Source organism: Kogia breviceps, chromosome 9, assembly GCF_026419965.1.
Source record: "Kogia breviceps isolate mKogBre1 chromosome 9, mKogBre1 haplotype 1, whole genome shotgun sequence".
NCBI lineage: Eukaryota > Metazoa > Chordata > Mammalia > Artiodactyla > Physeteridae > Kogia > Kogia breviceps.
In genome coordinates this window covers 12,142,549-12,164,097 of record NC_081318.1, presented here as the reverse complement: position 1 = coordinate 12,164,097, position 21,549 = coordinate 12,142,549, and the positions used below count along the sequence as shown (strand labels likewise).

General features: G+C 40.2%; 2 gene segments (V, D, J or C); both read left to right on the top strand.

Moving 5' to 3' along the window:
• LOC131762178 (T cell receptor beta constant 1-like) overlaps nucleotides 1–21,549 on the top strand; it is a 169,299-nt gene that overhangs the window by 85,242 nt on the left and 62,508 nt on the right.
• LOC131762964 (T cell receptor beta variable 19-like) lies at nucleotides 18,191–19,913 on the top strand. The segment is given in 2 exon segments: nucleotides 18,191–18,252; nucleotides 18,371–19,913. Coding segments are annotated over 2 exon segments (405 nt in total).

Genomic DNA, 21,549 nt, shown 5'->3' with positions numbered 1-21,549 from the left:
AAATATTGTCAAGGTCTACCTTGCATAACATTGGATGAGTGGGGGAGATGTTGCATAAGTACCCACTGTATTTTTAAATAAATAAATAACATGCATCAATGAACAATACCTGTGTGTTATGAGCCAAGGGTTAAGACTAATCAAATCCTAGGTGTATGAGATCAAAAAGGAGAGAAAAATAAAACAAATAACTGAAGGGATTACAGTCTGTGAAAGAGCAGGACGAAGGGCATCATATGGTGAGAACCAGGGAGTTGGTGCTTAGACTCCAAGAGTGAAAATGAAGACATGAAGGCAAGACCTTGTCCCTGACCCGATGGAACTGAACAGAAAAAATGGGAACCAACTCAGCAATGGACATGCTGCCACTTTATATCCACATGATGACCATGTCCATTTGTTACTGTGATTAGATACCCCTCGTAAGTTCAGTCACCTGCCCTCAGACTTTGTTCATTTCCACTGAAACCAGGGACCTATTTTAGTAGCAGCCCCCTGCTGTGTCAGCATTTCCAGCCTAGAGAACTAGTAAAGTATTTTTTAAATATCTCACTGCTTCCTTCACCAACAGCAAGGAAAAGATAAGAGCATTTTAGGCTCTGGCATGAAACATAGTTAGAAAGTGATAACATCTCTATCTCAAGCTGTCATTTATTTTCTTCCTCTACATTAAGCATAAGAGGATCATATTCCAGTGTCAGCATGGATGGATGCTGCATCCGAACTTACCTTTTCCAATGCAGCTCAGAGTCAGCCTGCTGTACACCTGTGTTATTTTAGGGGAGTAGGGTATACTGAATATAACAGTAGTACTACTACTACTATTACAGTAGTACTGAATATAATCCTGTCCAAATTTGTGTCCTGTCCTCCTTGAAATAGGACCATGAAAATAAAATCCTACATTACCTCCAAATTTTTCATGATACAAGTGGGAAGTTTTTAAAGTGTAATGCTTTGTCTTTGTGCTCTGAGTCTATATTCTACTCTCTGGGCTCTGCTGTATTTGAAACCAAGTTCGCCTCTGAGAGCCAGTGATGGATGGAGTAAGAGATAGACTCTTATCTCCCCCTCCCCCCAACACACACACACACAAACAAACAACAGAGGCACAGTGTTCTCCAGTAATAGAGGCCATGGGGAGAATTTCAGAGGCTTTGAGGGAGTCAAGAGCTTTAAGTCTTCCATATCCTTGGATGTCACCATTCTGAATGTCCATTTCTTACTCAATACCCTACTTTACACATAAGAGATTGACAAGGTTGTGAGTCAACTGGCATTGAAATTCCACATGTCACAAAAATAATTTCTGGAACTGGTTTACAAGACTCTCAGCACAATTGCTGCAGCATATAATACGCCTTAGGCGTCTGAAGGTAATCATTTGATTGGCCGCTTCCCTGTGTTTCCATTCTGCAACACAGAAAGCAAAGCAATTGGACACTTTTGAGTGATCAAGAGTCAATTTCAAATAGTCTCTAAATATCTTACTGGTTTTGTATCTGTAATTCTCTCTCTGGTTCCATTTTTTAAAAATCAATTAAGATTCTTCTGTTTTTCTAACAAAAATGGACTATGACTAGTTGCTGCTGACAATCAATTTATCCTCCCTTTGGGAAAGATATGAGTGAAAACGCTAAAAACTATTCTTATATGCTTTACATCAAGATTTGTGTGTCCTTTTACCAGAAACATTACTTTCTCTTCATTACATAGAGGGCAAAAGATGTTTGAAAATATCCTTAGAAAGATTTTAGTTGAAGTTATTATTGAGGAAGCTCAACATATATGATGTGGAATTTAACGTAAAATTTAGTAGGAGCCATTGAGGTTTTCTTATAGACAATTTTTTAGAACAGTTTGAGGTTCACAGCAAAACTGAGCAGAAGATACAGAGAGTTCTCATATACTCCTTGCCCTGCCATTGAGGTTTTAAGTATTTGACTTCTGTAGTCATTGTTGTTTGCTGTTCTTGCTGTGTGTGTGTGTGTGTGTGTGTGTGCACTGTTTTGTTTTGTTTTTAATTATTCTGGCTACAGTGTGAAACAACAGTGGGCGGCGTGGAAAGGATGACGCAGAGAGTAGAGTCAGCCAATGCCATTGCCCGGCCAGGCAGGCGACAGTGAAGCTAGGACAGTGATAGTGGTGCTAAAACATGGGGAAATGAGAGATGTAAAACGGAATTAGGAAATAGAATCAAAGGATGGAGCAACTGGTTAGACACTAGAGGCAATATATGGGGAGGATGGTTGGGAGCACCAGCCAGATGGTTAGGAGGACCCAGTGGACAGAAGATCACGATTCACGTCCCACTGGGGCGCCTCTGAGACAGAAGTCCGACCAGAAATATGCAGAAAGCAGTTGTATGTACAAGTCAGGGACTCAAAAAAAAAAAGGATCTGGATGAAGGTAAAAATCCAGGACAATTTCCATAACTGGAAGACTGAAAGTGTCTATGATCCCTTGATGATAGAATATACAAAGAAGAGAGCAGAGAACTTAGGACAGAGACCTGAGGGGTCCACTCACCTTGAATGTGGCTGCAAGAGGTTGAGAAGGTTAATTATACAGATCAATAACACCAGTCAATGGAGTTAGTGACTGCTTGGCGCAACTAAATACTAGTAAGTCTCTGCGGTACCCCAGCAGGCCACCACACCGACGGCCGCGTGTTTCCTGGTTTGCTCCGATACTTGGGGGGCCCGGCTGCGCAGTGCGGAACCAGCAACTCCCCACTCCCCACGCAGGGGGTGAAGGCGCCGAGAGACCAGAGGGCATGTGAGAAATGTGCCCCTTTGACCTCTAGGGGGTGATGTGGGTCTTTCTGTAAAACACCTCTGAGCATAGAGGGCAGGAACTCAGGTGGTGAGATCCTTTAGGTAGTGGTTTGGAACAGTGGGTAATGATGAGTCAAATCCATTGCATCTGCCTTCACTAATCAAGGCTGTTTTAAGACCTGCCTCCAAGGGGCACGTAGCCTGAATAAGACGTTTGCCTGAGTTATTTTCCGGGAAACTTCACGAAGTACCGCTGAGCCCAGCGTCAGCTGTGTCTAGTTTGAGGTGAACTTGTTAAGACTGGTTAGAAGCAGCGACCCTCCTAGGCATGCACAAGCGTCTGCGTGGTGACATTTTGACCTCAGAGCACCAAAGACTCCGTGCTCAGATCCTGCCGAGCACCTTCTGCTACGAACATGCAGAGGCTTTAGCTTAGTCACACCTGTGCAGAAAGATGATTCGTGCCCCTTTTTCCAATAACCTTTCCCCAAGCTTCCCGAGTGCCCCGTGCTCCCCATACGTCAGACCATCCTGCTTCTTCATTCATGACCCTATAAATACCCAGTGCCCCTTGCCTTTGGGGAGGTGGATTTGAGGTCTTTTCTCCCATCCTCTTGCTTGGCTGCCTTGAGAATAAACCCTTTCTTTGTTGCAAACATCAGAGTCTCAACATTTTGGCTTCCTGCGCTTAGGGCAAAATGAACCTCGTTCAGTAACAGTTGCGAGAATGATTTGCAGATATCCTGGGATGCTAATACGTCCTTAAAATAGGATCTAATCTTCCACTTTGTAACGACCATAGCATGTACCACGTATCCAGTATCTATAGTTGTCCTAGTCATACGTAATTGGTAAGTAAGTAAATGAATGCCACCACCATTTCTATTCCACATTGTGCTGAATTCCCAGCCAGTAGAACAAGGAAAAGGGGTGAGAATGAGAAAAGAAGGGGAAAAAAGTGATTATAGACAGATGGCAAGTTTAGAAGACACAAAGGAATCTAAAGAAGCCTTGCATTACTTATAACAACATTTAGTAAGTTAACTAAAATTAAAATAATGTCCGTTTATTTCCATACACTAGCAACTAACAGTTGAAAAATAGATTTTTAGAGATCATTTACAAATAGTAACAGAAAATATAAAATACAAAAACCCCGCAAATCTATTAGAAGATAAGCAATTAAGAAACTTATTAAATTTCAGAGGAAGGCATTTTAAATCTGAAATAAGTGAAGTTATATGGCATTATCATGAATAAGTGAAACTAATACTAAAAGCATTCCAATTTCTGCACTATCATCTATGTATTCAATGCAGCACTAAGCAAAATCACAAAAGGTATTTTCATGAAATTTGACAAAAGTAATCAGAAATTTAAGTGGAGAAAGAGGAAAGAATACTCAAGATAATATTAAAGAAGTACAAAGTGACGTGAATTCCCTGTCTCATCGTCAAATTCTTTTAACTATTATCAATTATTTTAATTATTATCAATAATATTTTAATTATTTTAGGATAATTTAAAAGGCATAAATAAATGGACAAATGAAAAATCATAGGTTTAAAATAGCACCATGCATATATAGGCAATTAATATATGGTAGAGCTATCATTGCAAGTATGTAGGGGAATAATGCACTCTACAACAAGTTCTTCTGGGACAAGTGGTATCCACAGAAGGAAAAATTAAACTCTTTCTCACAGCATATGCAAAAATAAATTCTAAAAGGATTAAATGCTTAAATGCAACATTTAAATTATTAACTATTTTAAAAATAATATGGTAGTACATTTTTATGAACTTGAGCTATGGGAACATTGCTTATAAAGAATTAAAGAACACATATCCTCCCAAAAAAGAATGATAGACTCTACTAAATTAGGAATATCAACAAAAACAATTATAAAGAGTAAAAACACAAGCAACAAATTGAAAAGATATTAGCAAGATATAAAAATGACAAAGTTTGGTATCCAGAATACATAAAGAACTGCTACAAATAAATGATAGCTAATCAACTAGTGGCCTGTAAATATACAAAATATCAATCTCCTTAGCAATCCTAAAACTGCAAACTAAAACTACAGTGAGATACCATTTTAACCTAATACACTGGCAAAATTAAAACAATAGTAAGTGCCAGTTGAGTCCTAGATGTGGAACATTTGAAAACAGTTCATGAACTGTTGGACTGTTTTTTCTTAAACATCTTTATTGGAGTATAATTGCTGTACAATGGTGTGTTAGTTTCTACTGTATAAAAAAGTGAATCAACTATACATATACATATATCCCCATATCTCCTCCCTCTTGTGTCTCCCTTTCACCCTCCCTATCCCAACCCTCTAGGTGGACACAAAGCACTGAGCTGATCTCGCTGTGCTATGCAGCTGTTTCCCACTAGCTATCTATTTTACATTTAGTAGTGTATATATGTCCATGCCACTCTCTCACTTTGTCCCAGTCTACCCTTCCCCCTCCCCATGTCCTCAAGTCCATTCTCTATGTCTGCATTTTTATTCCTGTCCTGCCCCTAGGTTCATCAGAACCATTTTTTTTTTTTTAGATTCCATATATATGTGTTAGCATATGGTATTTGTTTTTCTCTTTCTGACTTAGTTCACTCTGTATGACAAACTCTAGGTCCATCCACCTCACTACAAATAACTCAATTTTTGTTTCTTTTAATGGCTGAGTAATATTCCATTGTATATATGTGCCACATCTTCTTTATCCATTCATCTGTCGATGGACACTTAGGTTGCTTCCATGTCCTGGCTATTGTAAATAGAGCTGCAATGAACATTGGGGTACATGACTCTTTTTGAATTATGCTTTTCTCAGGGTATATGCCCAGTAGCGGGACTGCTGAGTCGTATGATAGTTCTATTTTTAGTTTTTTAAGGAACCTCCATACTGTTCTCCATAGTGGCTGTATCAATTTATATTCCCACCAACAGTGCAAGAGGGCTCCCTTTTCTCCACACCCTCTCCAGCATTTATTGTTTGTAGATTTTTTGATGATGGCGATTCTGACCAGTGTGAGGTGATACCTCATTGTAGTTTTGATTTGCCTTTCTCTAATGATTAGTGATGTTGAGCATCCTTTCATGTGTTTGTTGGCAATCTGTATATCTTCTTTGGAGAAATGTCTATGTCTTCTGCCCATTTTTGGATTGGGTTGTTTGTTTTCTTGATATTGAGCTGCATGAGCTGCTTGTAAATTTTGGAGATTAATCCTTTGTCAGTTGATTCATTTGCAAATATTTTCTCCCATTCTGAGGGTTGTCTTTTCATCTTGTTTATGTTTTCCTTTGCTGTGCAAAAGCTTTTAAGTTTCATTAGGTCTCATTTGTTTTTTTTTGTTTTTATTTCCATTTCTCTAGGAGGTGGGTCAAAACGGATCTTGCTGTGATTTATGTCATAGAGTGTCCTGCCTATGTTTTCCTCTAAGAGTTTTATAGTGTCTGGCCTTACATTTAGGTCTCAAATCCATTTTGAGTTTATTTTTGTGTGTGGTGTTAGGGAGTGTTCTCATTTCGTTCCTTTACATGTAGCTGTCCAGGTTTCCCAGCACCACTTATTATCATATAAGTGTTTAAAGCAATTTTGAGGCATCACATACCCACAATAAACTGCACCCATTTAAAGTATATATTTCAAAACACTTTGACAAGTTTTTACACCCACGTAACCACATGACAATCAAGACACAGAATATTTCCCCCTCCCCAAACATGCCCCCATGCTACTTTACTGAGGTCTTTTTAACTTCTCTCAGCATGGCTTTGTAGTTTTTTTTATCAAACATGTCCTGCACATATTTGTTGGATTTTTCCTTAGTTTTTCCTAAAATTATTTGAAGAAATGTATTATGAATGCCCTTTTTAATACTCATAAGGAATTTATGTATTAAAATGTTTTTTGCCAAGACTTCACATTAGCCTACTTCATTTTAGTCTTTACATTTCTCAACTGATGTCTCAACTGAATAACAAAGCTCAACAAAGCTTAAAAGCTTTGAACAGCAAAGGAAACCACTGACCAAACAAAAAGACAACCTGCTGAATGGGAGAAAATATTTGCAAGCTATGTAATCGATAAAGCGTTACTATCCAATATATCTAAACAGTTCAAGCAACTCTATATGAAAAACACAACAACCCAATTAAGAAACGAACAGAAGACTGAAGAGACAATTTTCCATAAAAGACATACAGATGCCAATGGGCATGTAAGAGATGCTCATCATTGCTCATCAGAGAAATGGAAATCACAACCCACAATGGGATATCACCTCACAGTTGTCAGAATGGCTATCATAAAAAGGCCACAAATACCATATGTTGGCAAAGATGGAGAAAAGAGAACCCTAGTACCCTTTTGTTGGGAATGTGAATTGGTGCAGTCTCTGTGGAAAACAGTAAGGAGGTTCCTCAAAAAACTAAAAATAGAGCTTCCATATGATCCAGCAAACCCACTCCTGGGTACATATCTGAAGAAAATGAAAACACTGCTTTGAAAAGATACATGCACCCCCATGTTCATAGCAGCACTATTTACAATACCTAAGATATGGAAGCAACCTAAATGTCCATCAATAGATGAATGGATATAAGAAGATGTGATATATACATACAATGGAATACTACACAGCCATAAAAAAGAATGAAATTTTGCCATTTGGTGGCTGCCAAGGTCAATTGGAAGGGGGAAATGGAGAGATATTAAACTGATATAAAATTTCAGTTATGCAAGATTAATTCTAGAGATCTGCTCTAGGACATACTACATCTGACATTGTGCTTATATTAACAATGTTAACAATAGTGTATTATGCACTTAACAGTTTAAGAGAGTAGATCTCACGTGAAGTGTTCTTAGCAGAAAAGACAATAAAATGAAACAAAGGGACACAAGGAAACTTTTGGAAGTGATAGATACGTCTATTACTTTGATTTCAGTGGTGGTTTCATGGTTGTATGCTATCTCCAAACTCATTAAACTGTATAAATTAAATATATACAGTTTTTGGTACATCAATTATACTTCAATAAAGCTGTGAAAAATGGATAAAAGGAACAAAAATCTAACAAATTCTGCTTAAAACAGTAACTTATGTATTAAAGGGAGTTGGTGGGATGGATGCTGGTTGAGCTCAAAGGGAAGTGAGAATCAACTGCAGTTTAGTGAGAAGGAACCCCTCTTCCCATGTCCTTAAGGCATAGGAGCTCCTAAGTCTTCTCTCTAAAAGACAGGCATAAAAGGCCTCAGCAACCACTACCTTCTGTCTCCGTGGCTCTGTTAAAGTTTCAAACTCATGGGAAAAATAATATCTGTTGGGATCTGGTGTCTCGGCCCTTATCTCAGCGCATGGGCAGGGTATTATATGAACCCAGTTGCTACTTTTTATGACCCAGGGAGACCTAAGGGAGTCACAGAGCAGTTCCCTTAGAGAATGTCACGTCTACGATGACATCCTAAAGATGAGCTAGAGTTCATTAAGTGGGGCCGGGGATAAAGAACAGATAAGCACGGATAGAAGGTCCCATGAAAAACGGTTCAGGCGGGAAAGAACTGGTGTGTTTAATGAATGACAAGATGTAATAATGTGACAGGAGCAGGGTGAGGAAGGGGGTGAACACAGGTGAGACAGGAGACAGGTAGACAGACATCACCCATCAGACCCTCCATGACCTTATAAATCAAGGTATATGATATGGAGCTTAACACACGATGTAATAGGAGTCACTGAGCTTTTTTAGCCTTAATGTTTAATAATGCTTTGAGGTTCACAGAAAATTTGAGCAGAAGTTACAGGGTGTTCTCAGATGCTCCTTGCCCTGCCATTGAGGTTTTAAGTATTTGACTCTTGTAGAAATCACGCTAGTGTTTACTGTTGAGCTTATGAGTGTGTGTGTGCATCCACGTGTGTTTTTTAAAATCATCCTGGCTACAGTGTGAAACAATAGACAGTGTGCAAAAAGCAGAGGCTGAGAAAAGAGTTATAAATGCAGTGGCTCAGGCAGGCGACAGTGTAGCTACGATGATAATGGTGGTAGTGAAAAAATACTGGGAAATGAGAGATTTAAAATACAGGAAATAAAATCAAAGGACTTGGTACTTGATTAGACACAAGAGACCATAGATGGGGAGCATTGAGAGAACTACCACACCATGGATTAGAAGGGCCAAGTGGGAAAAAGATTTGCAACTTTGACCACTAGGGGGTGATGTGGGTCTTTCTGTAAAACACGTCTGAGCCTAGAGACCAGCACAGACCTCCTTCATCTGAGAAGTTGTTTGATGCTTCAGGGAACTCGGGTAGATACCTTTAGGTAGAGGTTGTGGAACCGTGGGTAATGATTAGTCAAATCCAGTTCGCTTGCCTTCACTAATCAAGATTGTTTCAAGACTTGCATGGCCTCCAAGGGGCACCTAAGCCTAAACATGAGATGTTTTGTCCCACTTATTCTCCAGCGTCTGGAGTCAGCTGCCTGCAATTCAGCTGAGCCGAGAGTCAGCTGTGTCTGGTCCAAGCTGAGCTGGTTAAGACTGGATAGAACCAGAGACCCTCCAACTGGGAGTGAACACGTGGCTGCTTGGTAACTTTTGACATCAGGACCAAAAACTTCACCCTCAGATCATGCTAAGAGCTTTCATTTATGAGCCTACAGAGGCTGGTAGCTTAGTTACCCCTGTGCAGGATGATAATTAACACACTTTTTTCCAATCACCTTTCCCCATGGTTCCCAAGCTCCTCACACCTGAGACAGCCCTGCTTCTTTATCACATACATGCCCTGAGCCCCTTGGCTTCGGAGAGGGGATTTGAGATCTGTTCTCCCATCTCCTTGCTTGGCTGCCTTGTAAACAAACCTCTTCTCTGCTGCAAACCTGGGCATCTCAGCAGCTGGGCTTCCTGTGTGTTAGCCAAGATGAACCTGGTCCAGTAACAGCTGAGAGAGTGATTTGCAGATATCCTGGCCTGCCAGTGACTCCTTAAATAGGGGGATTTGATCTCACACTTTGTAGCTCCCATAGCTTGTACCGCATATCCAGTACCTGTACTTGTCCCAAACATAAGTGATAAATAAATGAATGCCACCATCATTGCTAATCAAGATTGTGCTGCATTTCTAGCCAGTAGAACAAGAAAAAACGGTGGGAAGGAGAAAAAGAGGAAAAAAAGTGATTAAAGACAGATGGCAAATTTAGAAGAACCAAAGGAATCTAAAGAAGCATTGCATTATTAATAACAACAAATGTAATAAGTTTACTGAATTTAACATAAATATTAAAAGTTTATTTCCATATATGAGCAATTGTTAAAAATATATTTTTTAAAGAGAGAGACCATTTACAAATACTAACATAACAAAAAATACATAAAAACAAATCTATTAAGTAAATGAGACTTTAGTTCAGAAAATTATTAAATTTTAGAGGAAAGCATTTTAAAAATCTGAAATAAGTGAAGACATACACCATGATCATGAATAAGTTAAACCAATACTAAAAGTATGCCAATTTCTGCACTATCACCTATGTATTCAATGCATCACCAAGCAAAATCACAGAAGATATTTTCATGAAATTTGACAAAATTAAGCTGAAGTTTAAGTGGAAAAGGAGAGACTAGGAAAGATAATATTGAATTACAAAGTGAAGTAAATAATGAAAAAGGTAAAAATTAATAGACAAATGGAAAATAATAGATTACAAATAGGCCTGAGCATATATAGGCACTTTTTATACGACAGAGCCATCACTCGTGTATGTAGAGAAATAATGCAATATATAATAAGGTCTTCTGGGACAAGTTGCTATCCACAGAAAGAAAGAATAACTTACACTCTTTCTCACAGCACGAGCAAAAATAAATTCTAAAAGTATTAAATGCTTAAATGTAACATTCAAAATGTTAACTGTCTGGTAAATAATATAGGAGTATATCTTTATGAGCTTGTGCTATAGGAGCATTGCTTATAAAGAATTAAAGAATGCATACTCTCACAAAGAAGAATGATAGACTCTCCTAAAAAAGGAATATCAACAAAAACGTATTACAAAGACTGAAACACCAGTCACAAATTGAAAAGATATTAACAACACAAATAAATGAAAAAGTCTGTACCCGGACTATATAATGAACTGTTACAAATAAGTAATAGCTAATCAACCAAAAAGAAATTTAAGGAAAAGGCAGTGTACAGAAAACACTAGTGGCCTATAAATACAAACATTATGTTCCGCCTCCTTAGCAATCATAAAAATGTGAACTATAACTACAGTGCGATACCATTTTAACCTATTATACTGGCAAAATTCAAGAAATATTACATGCCTATTGAGTCCTAGATGTAGAACATTTGAAAACACTCATGAATATTTATTTGAATTAAATAGTTTAGAAAGCATTTTGTTTTATTATGTTAGGTTGTCATGGTGACCCTAATGCTTGATCTCTACATTACCAGGTACAGAGAAAATCTTTCACCTAATCTTTAAATATATATATAAGATATATTTATATAAATATGTAAGAATGCAGTCCTATTTGCAGTAGCAAAATCTAGGGAAAATAACACACCAGTGTGCATTAATTCCACAGTGGATAATAAATTCTGACAAATAGAATGGAATCCTACATATTAGTGAAATTGAATTATCTAAAATTATATGCAACATGAATTAATATCATAGAATAAATAATATCATTGAATAAAAAAAGAACATGTCCCAGAAAAAAAATATGAACAGAATGATCCCCCTTAGATAAATTTCAATGACATACAACATTAAATAATATATAAATTACAGATTCTTACATAAGTGCTAAAAACAGTAATGGAAAGCAAGTGAATAAAAGTATAAACTTCAAGGTTACAGTTACCTGGATGAGGTGGAAAAAGAATAATAAAAATCTAGAGGGACTCCCCTGGTGGTCCAGTAGCTAAGACTTCACACTCCCAATGCAGGGGGCGCAGGTTCGATCCCTGGTCAGGGAACTAGATCCCACATGCCGCAACTAAGAGTTCGCAAGCCGCAAATGAAAGATCCCACACGCGGCGACGAAGATCCTGCGTGCCGCAACTAAGACCCGGTGCAACCAAATAAATAAATTAATTTAAAAAAAAAAAAATCTAGAAAAATAACACAGGGAATTAATCCTTAGTGATAATCTAACTCCTAAGTTGATTGGTTCAGGCAAGATCATTCCTTTTTGTGTTTCCTTAGATGCATTGCGTAATCGTCGTACACATTGTTTTGTATAGTTCAACATTTAATTTTTTAACTTAAATAGTTGCTATCTGATTTTGTAAGTGCAGTGGAAGCTATGATTGACATACAGCCAGCTGTACTGTTCATTGCCTGAGAGTGAAGGGAGGAGACAAACTGACAAATTCAAAAAGCAAATAAATTAATGATGTGTGATTTTATTTAAATAATGAAAGAGCAGAATCAGGAAAAAGAGAATAAAAGCAGTTTGAAATTCACCCTAGTTGTTTCACCAGCTTTCCCTGCCCTCCCAGCCTATGTAATGTTAGTCTCAGGTACATGGGGACTCCGATGACCGCGGGAAGCGACCACGTCACAGGGACGTTGCTGATGGGGGATGAGGAGCCTTAGAGGAAAAGCCACCTGCCCTGCTTTTGCCCTGAGCCAACCATGTGCCTCAGCCTGCTGTGCTGTGTGGCCCTTTTTCTCTGGGGAGCAGGTAAGGTCATGTTGTGAAGTTGCTGGATTCCACTCTCAGAACTTTCTCCTGTGGCCGCAAATCCAGTCTCCTTCCTGAGCTTTTTCTGAACTTTCTGTGTCTTTCCTCACAGGCTGCATGGACACTAAGGTCACACAGAGTCCTGGACATCTGGTCAAAGGAAAAGAACAGAAAGCAAAGATGCATTGTGTCCCCAGAAAAGGACATAGTTATGTTTACTGGTATCGTAAGAAGCTAGAAGAAGGGTTTGAGTTTTTGGTTTACTTACAGAATGAAGACATTGTGGATGATACAGATGTGTTCAAACAGCGATTTTCAGCTCACTGCCCCAAAAACCTACCCTGCAGCCTGGAAGTCAAGTCCACTGAGGCAGGGGACTCAGCACTGTATTTCTGCGCCAGCAGCCAATCCACAGTGCTGCACGTTAGCTCTTCCTAGAACACAAACTCATCGCGGACCCAGCTCAGGAAATAAGTGGTATATCAGGATGGTAGGGGCTAACAGAAACCCGCCTTGAAAGAGCATGAACCAGAAGGAAAAATTTGTAAATGGTAACTCTGGGTGAGCAGAAAGGGCTGTTTAAAACAGCTGGTAGAAACCCAGACAGGAGGAAGGGGAAGGCAGCTGTAAAGAGGGCTCAGATTCCCCAGTTTGCAGGATTTCTGGCAAAGGAAAGACACAGGATATAAGCTTGATGGGTTTCTAACAATATTTTAAAATGTAGTTCTATGCTTTTCACCTGGCAAAGCTGTGCCTTCAGGGTTAAGGGTAATCAGCAGGTCGCCTGTCTTTCGTGGGGACCCTGATCACCTGGTTCAGCAAATTTCATTGATCCAGACCCAGAGGGTCCTTAGGGGTTCATGGCTGCTTCTCACAGCTGTCCCTGCCCGAGCACCTTAGCAAGAAACTCAGCAACTCTCAGTCCTGAATACTAGAATTACACAAGTTTTTTTTGGTTTGTTTGTTTGTTTTTTCGGTACACGGGCCTCTCACTGTTGTGGCCTCTCTCGCTGCGGAGCACAGGCTCCGGATGCGCAGGCTCAGCGGCCATGGCTCACGGGCGCAGCTGCTCCACAGCATGTGGGAGCCTCCCGGACCGGGGCACGAACCCACGTCCCCTGCATCGGCAGGCGGACTCTCAACCACTGCACCACCAGGGGAGTCCCTAGAATTACACAAGTTTTAAAAGGAATTTTTAAGCATAACATACTCACAATAGAGTGCACCCATTTTAAGCATATATTTCAGTACATTTGACAAATTTTTAGACCCATGTAACCAGTATGGTGGTCAAGATACAGAATATTTTCCCCTCCCCCCAAATCCGCCCATGCTACTTTACTGAAGTCTTTGAATTGTCTCAGCATTGCTCTGTATTTTTAAATTTACTTATTTGTTTATTTATTTGTTTGTTTTTGCCTGCGTTGGGTCCCTGTTGCTGCGCACGGGCTTTCTTTTAGTTGCAGCGAGCGGGGGCTACTCTTCGTTGCGGTGCATGGGCTTCTCATTGCGGTGGCTTCTCTTGTTGTGGAGCATGGACTCTAGGTGCACGGGCTTCAGTAGTTGCAGCACGTGGGCTCAGTAGTTGTGGCTCGCAGGCTCTAGAGCGCAGGCTCAGTAGTTGTGGCACACGGGCTTAGTTGGTCCGCAGCATGTGGGATCTTCCTGGAAAAGGGCTCAAACTTATGTCCCCTGCATTGGCAGGCGGATTCTTAACCACTGCGCCACCAGGGAAGCCCTGATCTGTATTTTTTATTGAACATGTCTTACATATATTTTGTTGACTTTTTCCTAAGTTTTTCCTAAATTTACTTTAAGAAATGTATTATGAATGTACCTTTTAATATTCACAAGGAATTTCTTGATTAAAATATTTTCAGCCAAGACTTCACATTAGCCCACTTCAATTTAGTCTTTATATTTCTCAACTGATGTCTCAACCTCTTCTCCAGAAGTTAGTTCACCAGCATCTGTACCTGAGATCACAAGACCAGCCTCATTTTCTATGTGACCGTTAGTACTGCTCTGCTTTTAAGTAAAAGTGACTGATTCAAACATACTGAAAAAGTTATGAAACTTCTGCAATGTACACTATAAGAAGACTTACTGTTTCCTTATGGAAATAAACAATTGAGTTAAGATAAGTAAGGGGAGGGGCTTCCCTGGTGGCGCAGTGGTTGAGAGCCCGCCTGCCGATGCAGGGGACACGGGTTCGTGCCCCGGTCCGGGAAGATCCCACGTGCCGCGGAGCGGCTGGGCCCGTGAGCCATGGCCGCTGAGCCTGTGCGTCCGGAGCCTGTGCTCCGCGACGGGAGAGGCCACAACAGTGAGAGGCCCGCACAACGAAAAAAAAAAAAAAGATAAGTAAGGGGAATATTTGACAGTGAAGCACATGACACACAGAGAACATTTGGGTGTTGCAGCTTTGCGGGTCAGTCTGTGAGTTCTCTTCTTGTTCTTCCCATGGACCTTTTCATCCAGGTTTCTAGTCCTACAACTTTCTCCTCGTCCTGCTACCAAATTAATCCAATGTTCCTTGGCTTTCAGTATCCAGATTGAAAATCTCCCTATTTTGATTGGATCGTTTAGATTGCTTGCTTTTAATATGATTAGCCATATACTCTGATGAAAATGCCTCTTTTTGCTCTTGTTTTCAACTTGTCGTCTCTACCCTATTTCTTCATTGCCTTTCTAGGTAACCATTTTTATTAATTTCTTGGTTTAGCCTTTCAGGGTTTCTCTTGAAAATACATAAGCATTCCAGATATGAAATAACTGCATTAGAGGCATGGAAATGGAGCAGGCTGTGAAATCTTTTGCAATATGGGAAAAAGTTTGTAACAACATAAACTTTCTTATTATTTACTCCTTTGAGCTACCTCTGAAACATGACACTATTTAACAACGAGTGCAGCAAGGATCTTAAATCCACTAGAAGTGTCTAAAATTCTGTCAACAAGACAGAATTGGGATCTAAAGTGTCTCAGAATTAGTACACACGCTATTACAAGGGATGATTTTTTTTTTTTTTAATTTTTTTTTTTTTTTTTTTTTGTGGTATGCGGGCCTCTCACTGTTGTGGCCTCTCCCGTTGCGGAGCACAGGCTCCGGACGCGCAGGCTCAGCGGCCATGGCTCACGGGCCCAGCCGCTCCGCGGCATGTGGGATCTTCCCGGACCGGGGCACGAACCCGTGTCCCCTGCATCGGCAGGCGGACTCTCAACCACTGCGCCACCAGGGAAGCCCTACAAGGGATGATTTTAAAGTATATTCTTTGTAAATCTTTTTACTATTCCATTTAGGGGATATTCTCTCTGGTTACAGGGTTTCTGAGAATAAACCTCACTGTTTCATGCAAGAAAGTATATCTGTGCCACACTGTGTCCCTGTCATTCTCTATTCCAATAATGCCCCTCAAGAATCACACATACATCATTATAACAAAGATGGTGAGGGCAGCAATGATGAGGAAGGTAACTGATAATAAAGATGGTAGATAGGAAGGTACATATAGAAATGGAATCATATTCCCAGGACTAGAACACAACCATAGTAAGTCCTGTTGTTGTCATACCTTAGGTTTGTAAATCAGTCTAAAAAGCGGTTTAATATTTAAAGACAGAACACATTTAACAAATCTGAACTTGCACTGTAGACAAAATCTTTCTGAGGATACATGAACTTCCTAATGCTTCCTGTCCATGTATTTCAGCACAAAGAATATTCTCTTCTAGAGCAGAAATTTCTAACCTCAGACCCATGGACCTCCAAGGGGTGCAATGATAGCATTCAGTAATCCATGAATTTGACTGGGGAAAATATATCTGTATTTTCACTAATCTGTAACTAAAAATACAGCATTTAGTTCATGATGGATAAATAACCATAGCAATGTTAGTAGAACCTGTGACAAAGTCAATAAAGGAAATCACAGGTATGTGCACATATTTGCATACATTTATTTGCATATTATTACACTTGATATAGATTACAGTTGATATGAAAGTCCCAGGTATTTTCATATCACATTACATAGAGTAATGTCATTACTCTATGTCATTACTCCCAGTACTCACTACTGGAAATCATGGCAGTTTTCAGACTCACCAGGATATATTTTATTAAATGAATTTTAAAGATGTGTATATATTAATATCATAAATACACTAATATATGTGTATATACTAATATCATAAATTTCATTTAAAATACTGTGATAACTGCATTTCAGAATAATTGGTGTCCTTTGTATTACTATGTATTCTATTTTCTGAGTTTAAAACATTATTCTGAGAATGGATCCTTAGGATTTACCGAATTACCAAAGGGGTCCGTGTGTGAGGAGTGAGAGCCTCAACTTGGCAGATGTGATTGACAGCCAAGCCTGCACCCAATGGTTGGGAGCAACCTGTCAGCCAGCATTCTTTCTCAGCGTTCTACCCCAGGGTTGCACTTTCTAATGATTCTCATTCTCAATCATTACATCACTTCCTCTCTCTCTCTCTCTCTCTCTCTCTCTCTCTCTCTCTCTCTCTCTCTCTCTCTCTCTCTCTCACACACACACACACACACACACACACACAGACACCTTTCTTCCAGAAAGTGGAAGCAACAGTGTCTGAGCCACCAGACTCCAGCCAAGTTTCATCATAAAATTGTCTTTTATTACAGATGACCCCAGAAATAAAAACAAAACATTTAACTACCAACATAACAACAGGTGATAAGAAATAATCTATGATTGTATTTTTATTTATCAAAGATTCTTGAGAAGAAATGATGTCATGCAATGAACATCACAGCTCACTGTATACGTTTCAGTTCAGCGCTGGGGAACAATAGTTTTTTTAGCTTGCACAATCCTATGTCAGTAAATATCTGAATTCCCTTGACATAGTATTAACTTCCTAAATCCTCTAGATTAAACAACAGGTCCAGAAAGTAATAATAGCAAACACAAATATTGTGCTTTTTCTGTGTTAAGAACTGTTCTAACTTCTATATTTATATAATATTCACAGTAACTTTTGAAGTAGATACTCATTATACCCATTTTACAGATGAGAAAACCAAATCAAAGGGAGGTTAAGAGACTTGCCCAGGGTTACACAGCTGCTACTCAACAGGGCCAGAACCCTGCTCTAATCCACCTCCATGGGGGAGGGTGGGTTTAGGACCCTTTATTATTGCTAAAATTGCTGGAGTAGCCACTACACCATCTCTACTGTACCAATTATAATAAATACAGAGTACAGAGAGAATTGGCTCTATTTTATAAAACAACATCTGAACCCTTTCTTGTGTTGGGAGTTTGGTGGGAAACAGAGCAGTTCGTAGACAGGCAATAGGCTCTGAGAATTGTAGACATTTCCTTTCCTAGTTTTCATCACAATGAATGCACAGGCACATGGCATTCTGAGTGTGACTTTGACCAGGAAGTGGGGGATTCCGTTTCCTCACCATGTGGGCACTTGTCCATTTAGAAGGGCTATAAAGAGCTCTGTTAGGCAGAAGAGAAGGTGCAAGTGTCTTGATCTCTCTTAGCCTTAGTTCCCCATGTGCAAAATCAGCTGTGACAGTCAGTCACCTTATAGCAATTACCAGTTCTGCAGATTGAGCCAGGGGGAGCCCTAGCTCCCAGCCCCTTCCCTTGGCCTCTCTCAGAGTCTGTGTCTGGAGCTTTACAAATACCTAGTCCTTGCCATGGGTAGCTGGGCCTTCTGCTACGTGGCCCTTTGTCTTCTGGGAGCAGGTGAGCCCAACACCCAGACAGTAACATCCGATCCTGTATATGCAGATCCCCACTCAAGCACCCTCTTCTCACGATAGTGTCAGCCTCCCTTCTGGACGTTTGTATCTTTACCCCACAGGACCCATGGATGCTGAAATCTACCAAATGAGATTCCTGCTCGCTGAGGCTGGACGGGATGCGACCCTGGAGTGTAAACAGAATCTGGGCTACAACGCCATGTACTGGTACCGGCAGGACCCAGGGCAGGGTCTGAGGCTGATTTACTACTCTACGGTTGAAAAGGATGTTCAGAGAGGAGACATATCTGAAGGCTACAGTGTCTCTCGAGAGGAGAAGGGGCAGTTTCCTCTCACTGTGAAGGCGGCTCACCCCAACCAAACAGCCTTGTACCTCTGTTCTGGTAGCATCACAGTGGAGCACGGCCACAACCCACCTGTGCACAAACCCACCCCAGCCCTGCAGCTCCCAATATAGCCTCTATCTGAAATCTTTAAAAACGTCCCTTCCTTGCCCTCCCAGAATTCTTAATCAAGACCTCACGAGAGGGGCTTCCCTGGTGGTGCAGTGGTTAAGAATCCGCCTGCCAGTGCAGGGGACACAGGTTCAAGCCCTGGTCCAGGAAGATCCCACATGCTGCGGAGCAACTAAGCCCGTGCGCCACAACTACTGAGCCTGCGCTCTAGAGCCTGCAAGTCACAACTACCGAGCCCACGTGCCACAACTACTGAAGCCCGTGTGCCTAGAGCCCATGCTCCACAACAAGAGAAGCCACAGCGGTGAGCAGCCCGTGCACTGCAATGAAGGGTAGCCCCCACTGGACACAGCTAGAGAAAGCCCGCGCGCACCAACGAAGACCCAATGCAGCCAAAAACAAATAAATAAATTTATTGTTTTAAAAAAGAAACTATAAATAGAAAAAGCTTCATGTAAATCTGGAAAAATGTTTGCGAAAAAGTGTTTAAGAACACTTTAAAAATGACTTATGGGCTTCCCTGGTGGCGCAGTGGTTGAGAGTCCGCCTGCCGGTGCAGGGGACACGGGTTCGTGCCCCGGTCCGGGAGGATCCCACGTGCCGTGGAGCGGCTGGGCCCGTGAGCCGTGGCCGCTGAGCCTGCGCATCCGGAGCCTGCGCTCCGCAACGGGAGAGGCCACAACAGTGAGAGGCCCGCGTACCGCAAAAACAAAAAAAAAGACAAAAAGGAAAAAAACACAAATTATCATATCAATGATGAAAAAAGAAAATATGGACACAACAGACATTAAAGTGATAGAATATCATAAATAAGTATATGCCAAAAAAATTCTACAACTTAGATTGAGATTATTTGAAAAACACAATTTACCAAACTGACTCAACATGAAATTAGAAATATGAAGAACCTGATATGTAGGAAATTGAATTCTTTATCAAAAACATTCCCTCAAAGGAACTACAAATCCAGATTCCTTTACTGGTGAATTCTATCAAACATTTAAGGAAAAAAACAATGCCAACTTTACCTAATTTTTTTTACAAGACAAAAGAGGAAGAAGCACTTCATAACTCATTATATAAAGCCAGCAAAACCCTAATGCCGAAATCTGACAAAGATATTATAGAACAATATCGTTTATGACCACAGATGAAAAAACTTCTCCCCGATATATTAATAAACCCAATCCAAAAGAATATGTGTATATGTATGTATGCACATGTGTATGTGTTTATACATATATAGTGGTAATGCATCATGACCAAGTGGATTTATTGCCAGAGAAACAATGGGTTACCATTCAAACATCAATGTAGGTCATCATATTAGCAAAATAATGAATAATAATCATTTGACCATCTCAATAGATGCTGGGAAAACGTTTGACAAAATCCGGTACTCTTTCAACATGAACACTCACAGCAAACTGGTAATAGAAGAGAGCTCTTTCAACCTGGTAGAGATTATCAGCGAAAAATTTACAACTCACATCCTGTTTAATGGTGAATATTGGACACTTTCCTCCTATAGGAGAGAACAAGGCATGATGCTTCTCTCACTACTTTTCCTCAACGTTATACCGAGGTCTTAACCAGTATCATAGGGCCCAAAATAATGAAATAAAAGTCCTAAATATTGTTAAGGAAGAGGTGAAATGATCAGATTACATGATTATTTATATAGGAATCAATGAACCTCAACTAGAAACAATGAGTGAATTTAGAATGATCACAAGATACCAGGTCAATATCCAAAAATCAAGTGTCTTTATACAAATTTCAAACAACTGAAAAATAACCTTCAGGAAACAATTCCATATACGATAGCATCAATAACAAATAAATTTAGCAAGTGATGTTCAATGAAAAACTACAAAATGTCACAAAGGGAAACTAAAGAAAATATTAAAAATGGAAAGATATCTGTTTATGCGTTGAAAATTTCAATGCCTTAAGGTAGCAATTTTCTCAACAAATAAAGTTGAAACAAATGGATGAGCCCATGGAAGGAAATGAACTCTATTGATACCTCATATCATAAACAAAAATCAATTTGAGGTGGATGATAGGCCTAAGTGTAAAGGCTAAACTCCACATCTTCTAGAGGAAAACACCTCTGTGAGTTGAAGGTAGGCAAAATTTCTTATGACACAGAAAGCAGTAACCAGTAGTAAAAAGTCGTTTCTCCTTTGGCATCCTTTATGCCAGAGGATGTTTGTTATACAGATCAGTCATTCACCAGTAAGAGTGTTTTCAGCGTCCCAAGGGTCACATCCATGAATACACAGCACACAGCTGGCAAAGAGCTCGGCGTGTGGGTGAGAATGAGAGGTCTGTGCTCTGAGAGGTCTGAAGGTAAGTCAGAGGAAAAGTGGGTTATAAGTAAGACTTGAGAGCCATACGAGCTACCCAGAGTGGGGGGAATATTGGTCCAGGCCATCAAGGACCCTCTTGGTTGCCCAGAAATAAGTGTCTTTTTCAACTCCATTCCCATCCAATAGGTGTCTCTTCCATTCATTCCTCTGATAATAGTCTCTCACTCCTCCTCAGGCATAGATTCTACTCGCAGATGATTTCTGCTGCTTCTCTCCTTGCCATGCATCTCCAAACTGCTCCTGTAGGACTCCACTGGACCTGAGACCTCTGTTCTCTCAACGGTTGTGACGCCCCAGTAATAAGTTATATTCAGCTCTCAAATCTCTCTTCTGCTCAAATCACTGCCTACAGCAGGGGGCAGCAAAACAGTACATTTAAGAATTGCAGGGCTTCCCTGGTGGCGCAGTGGTTGAGAGTCCGCCTGCCGATGCAGGGGACGCGGGTTCGTG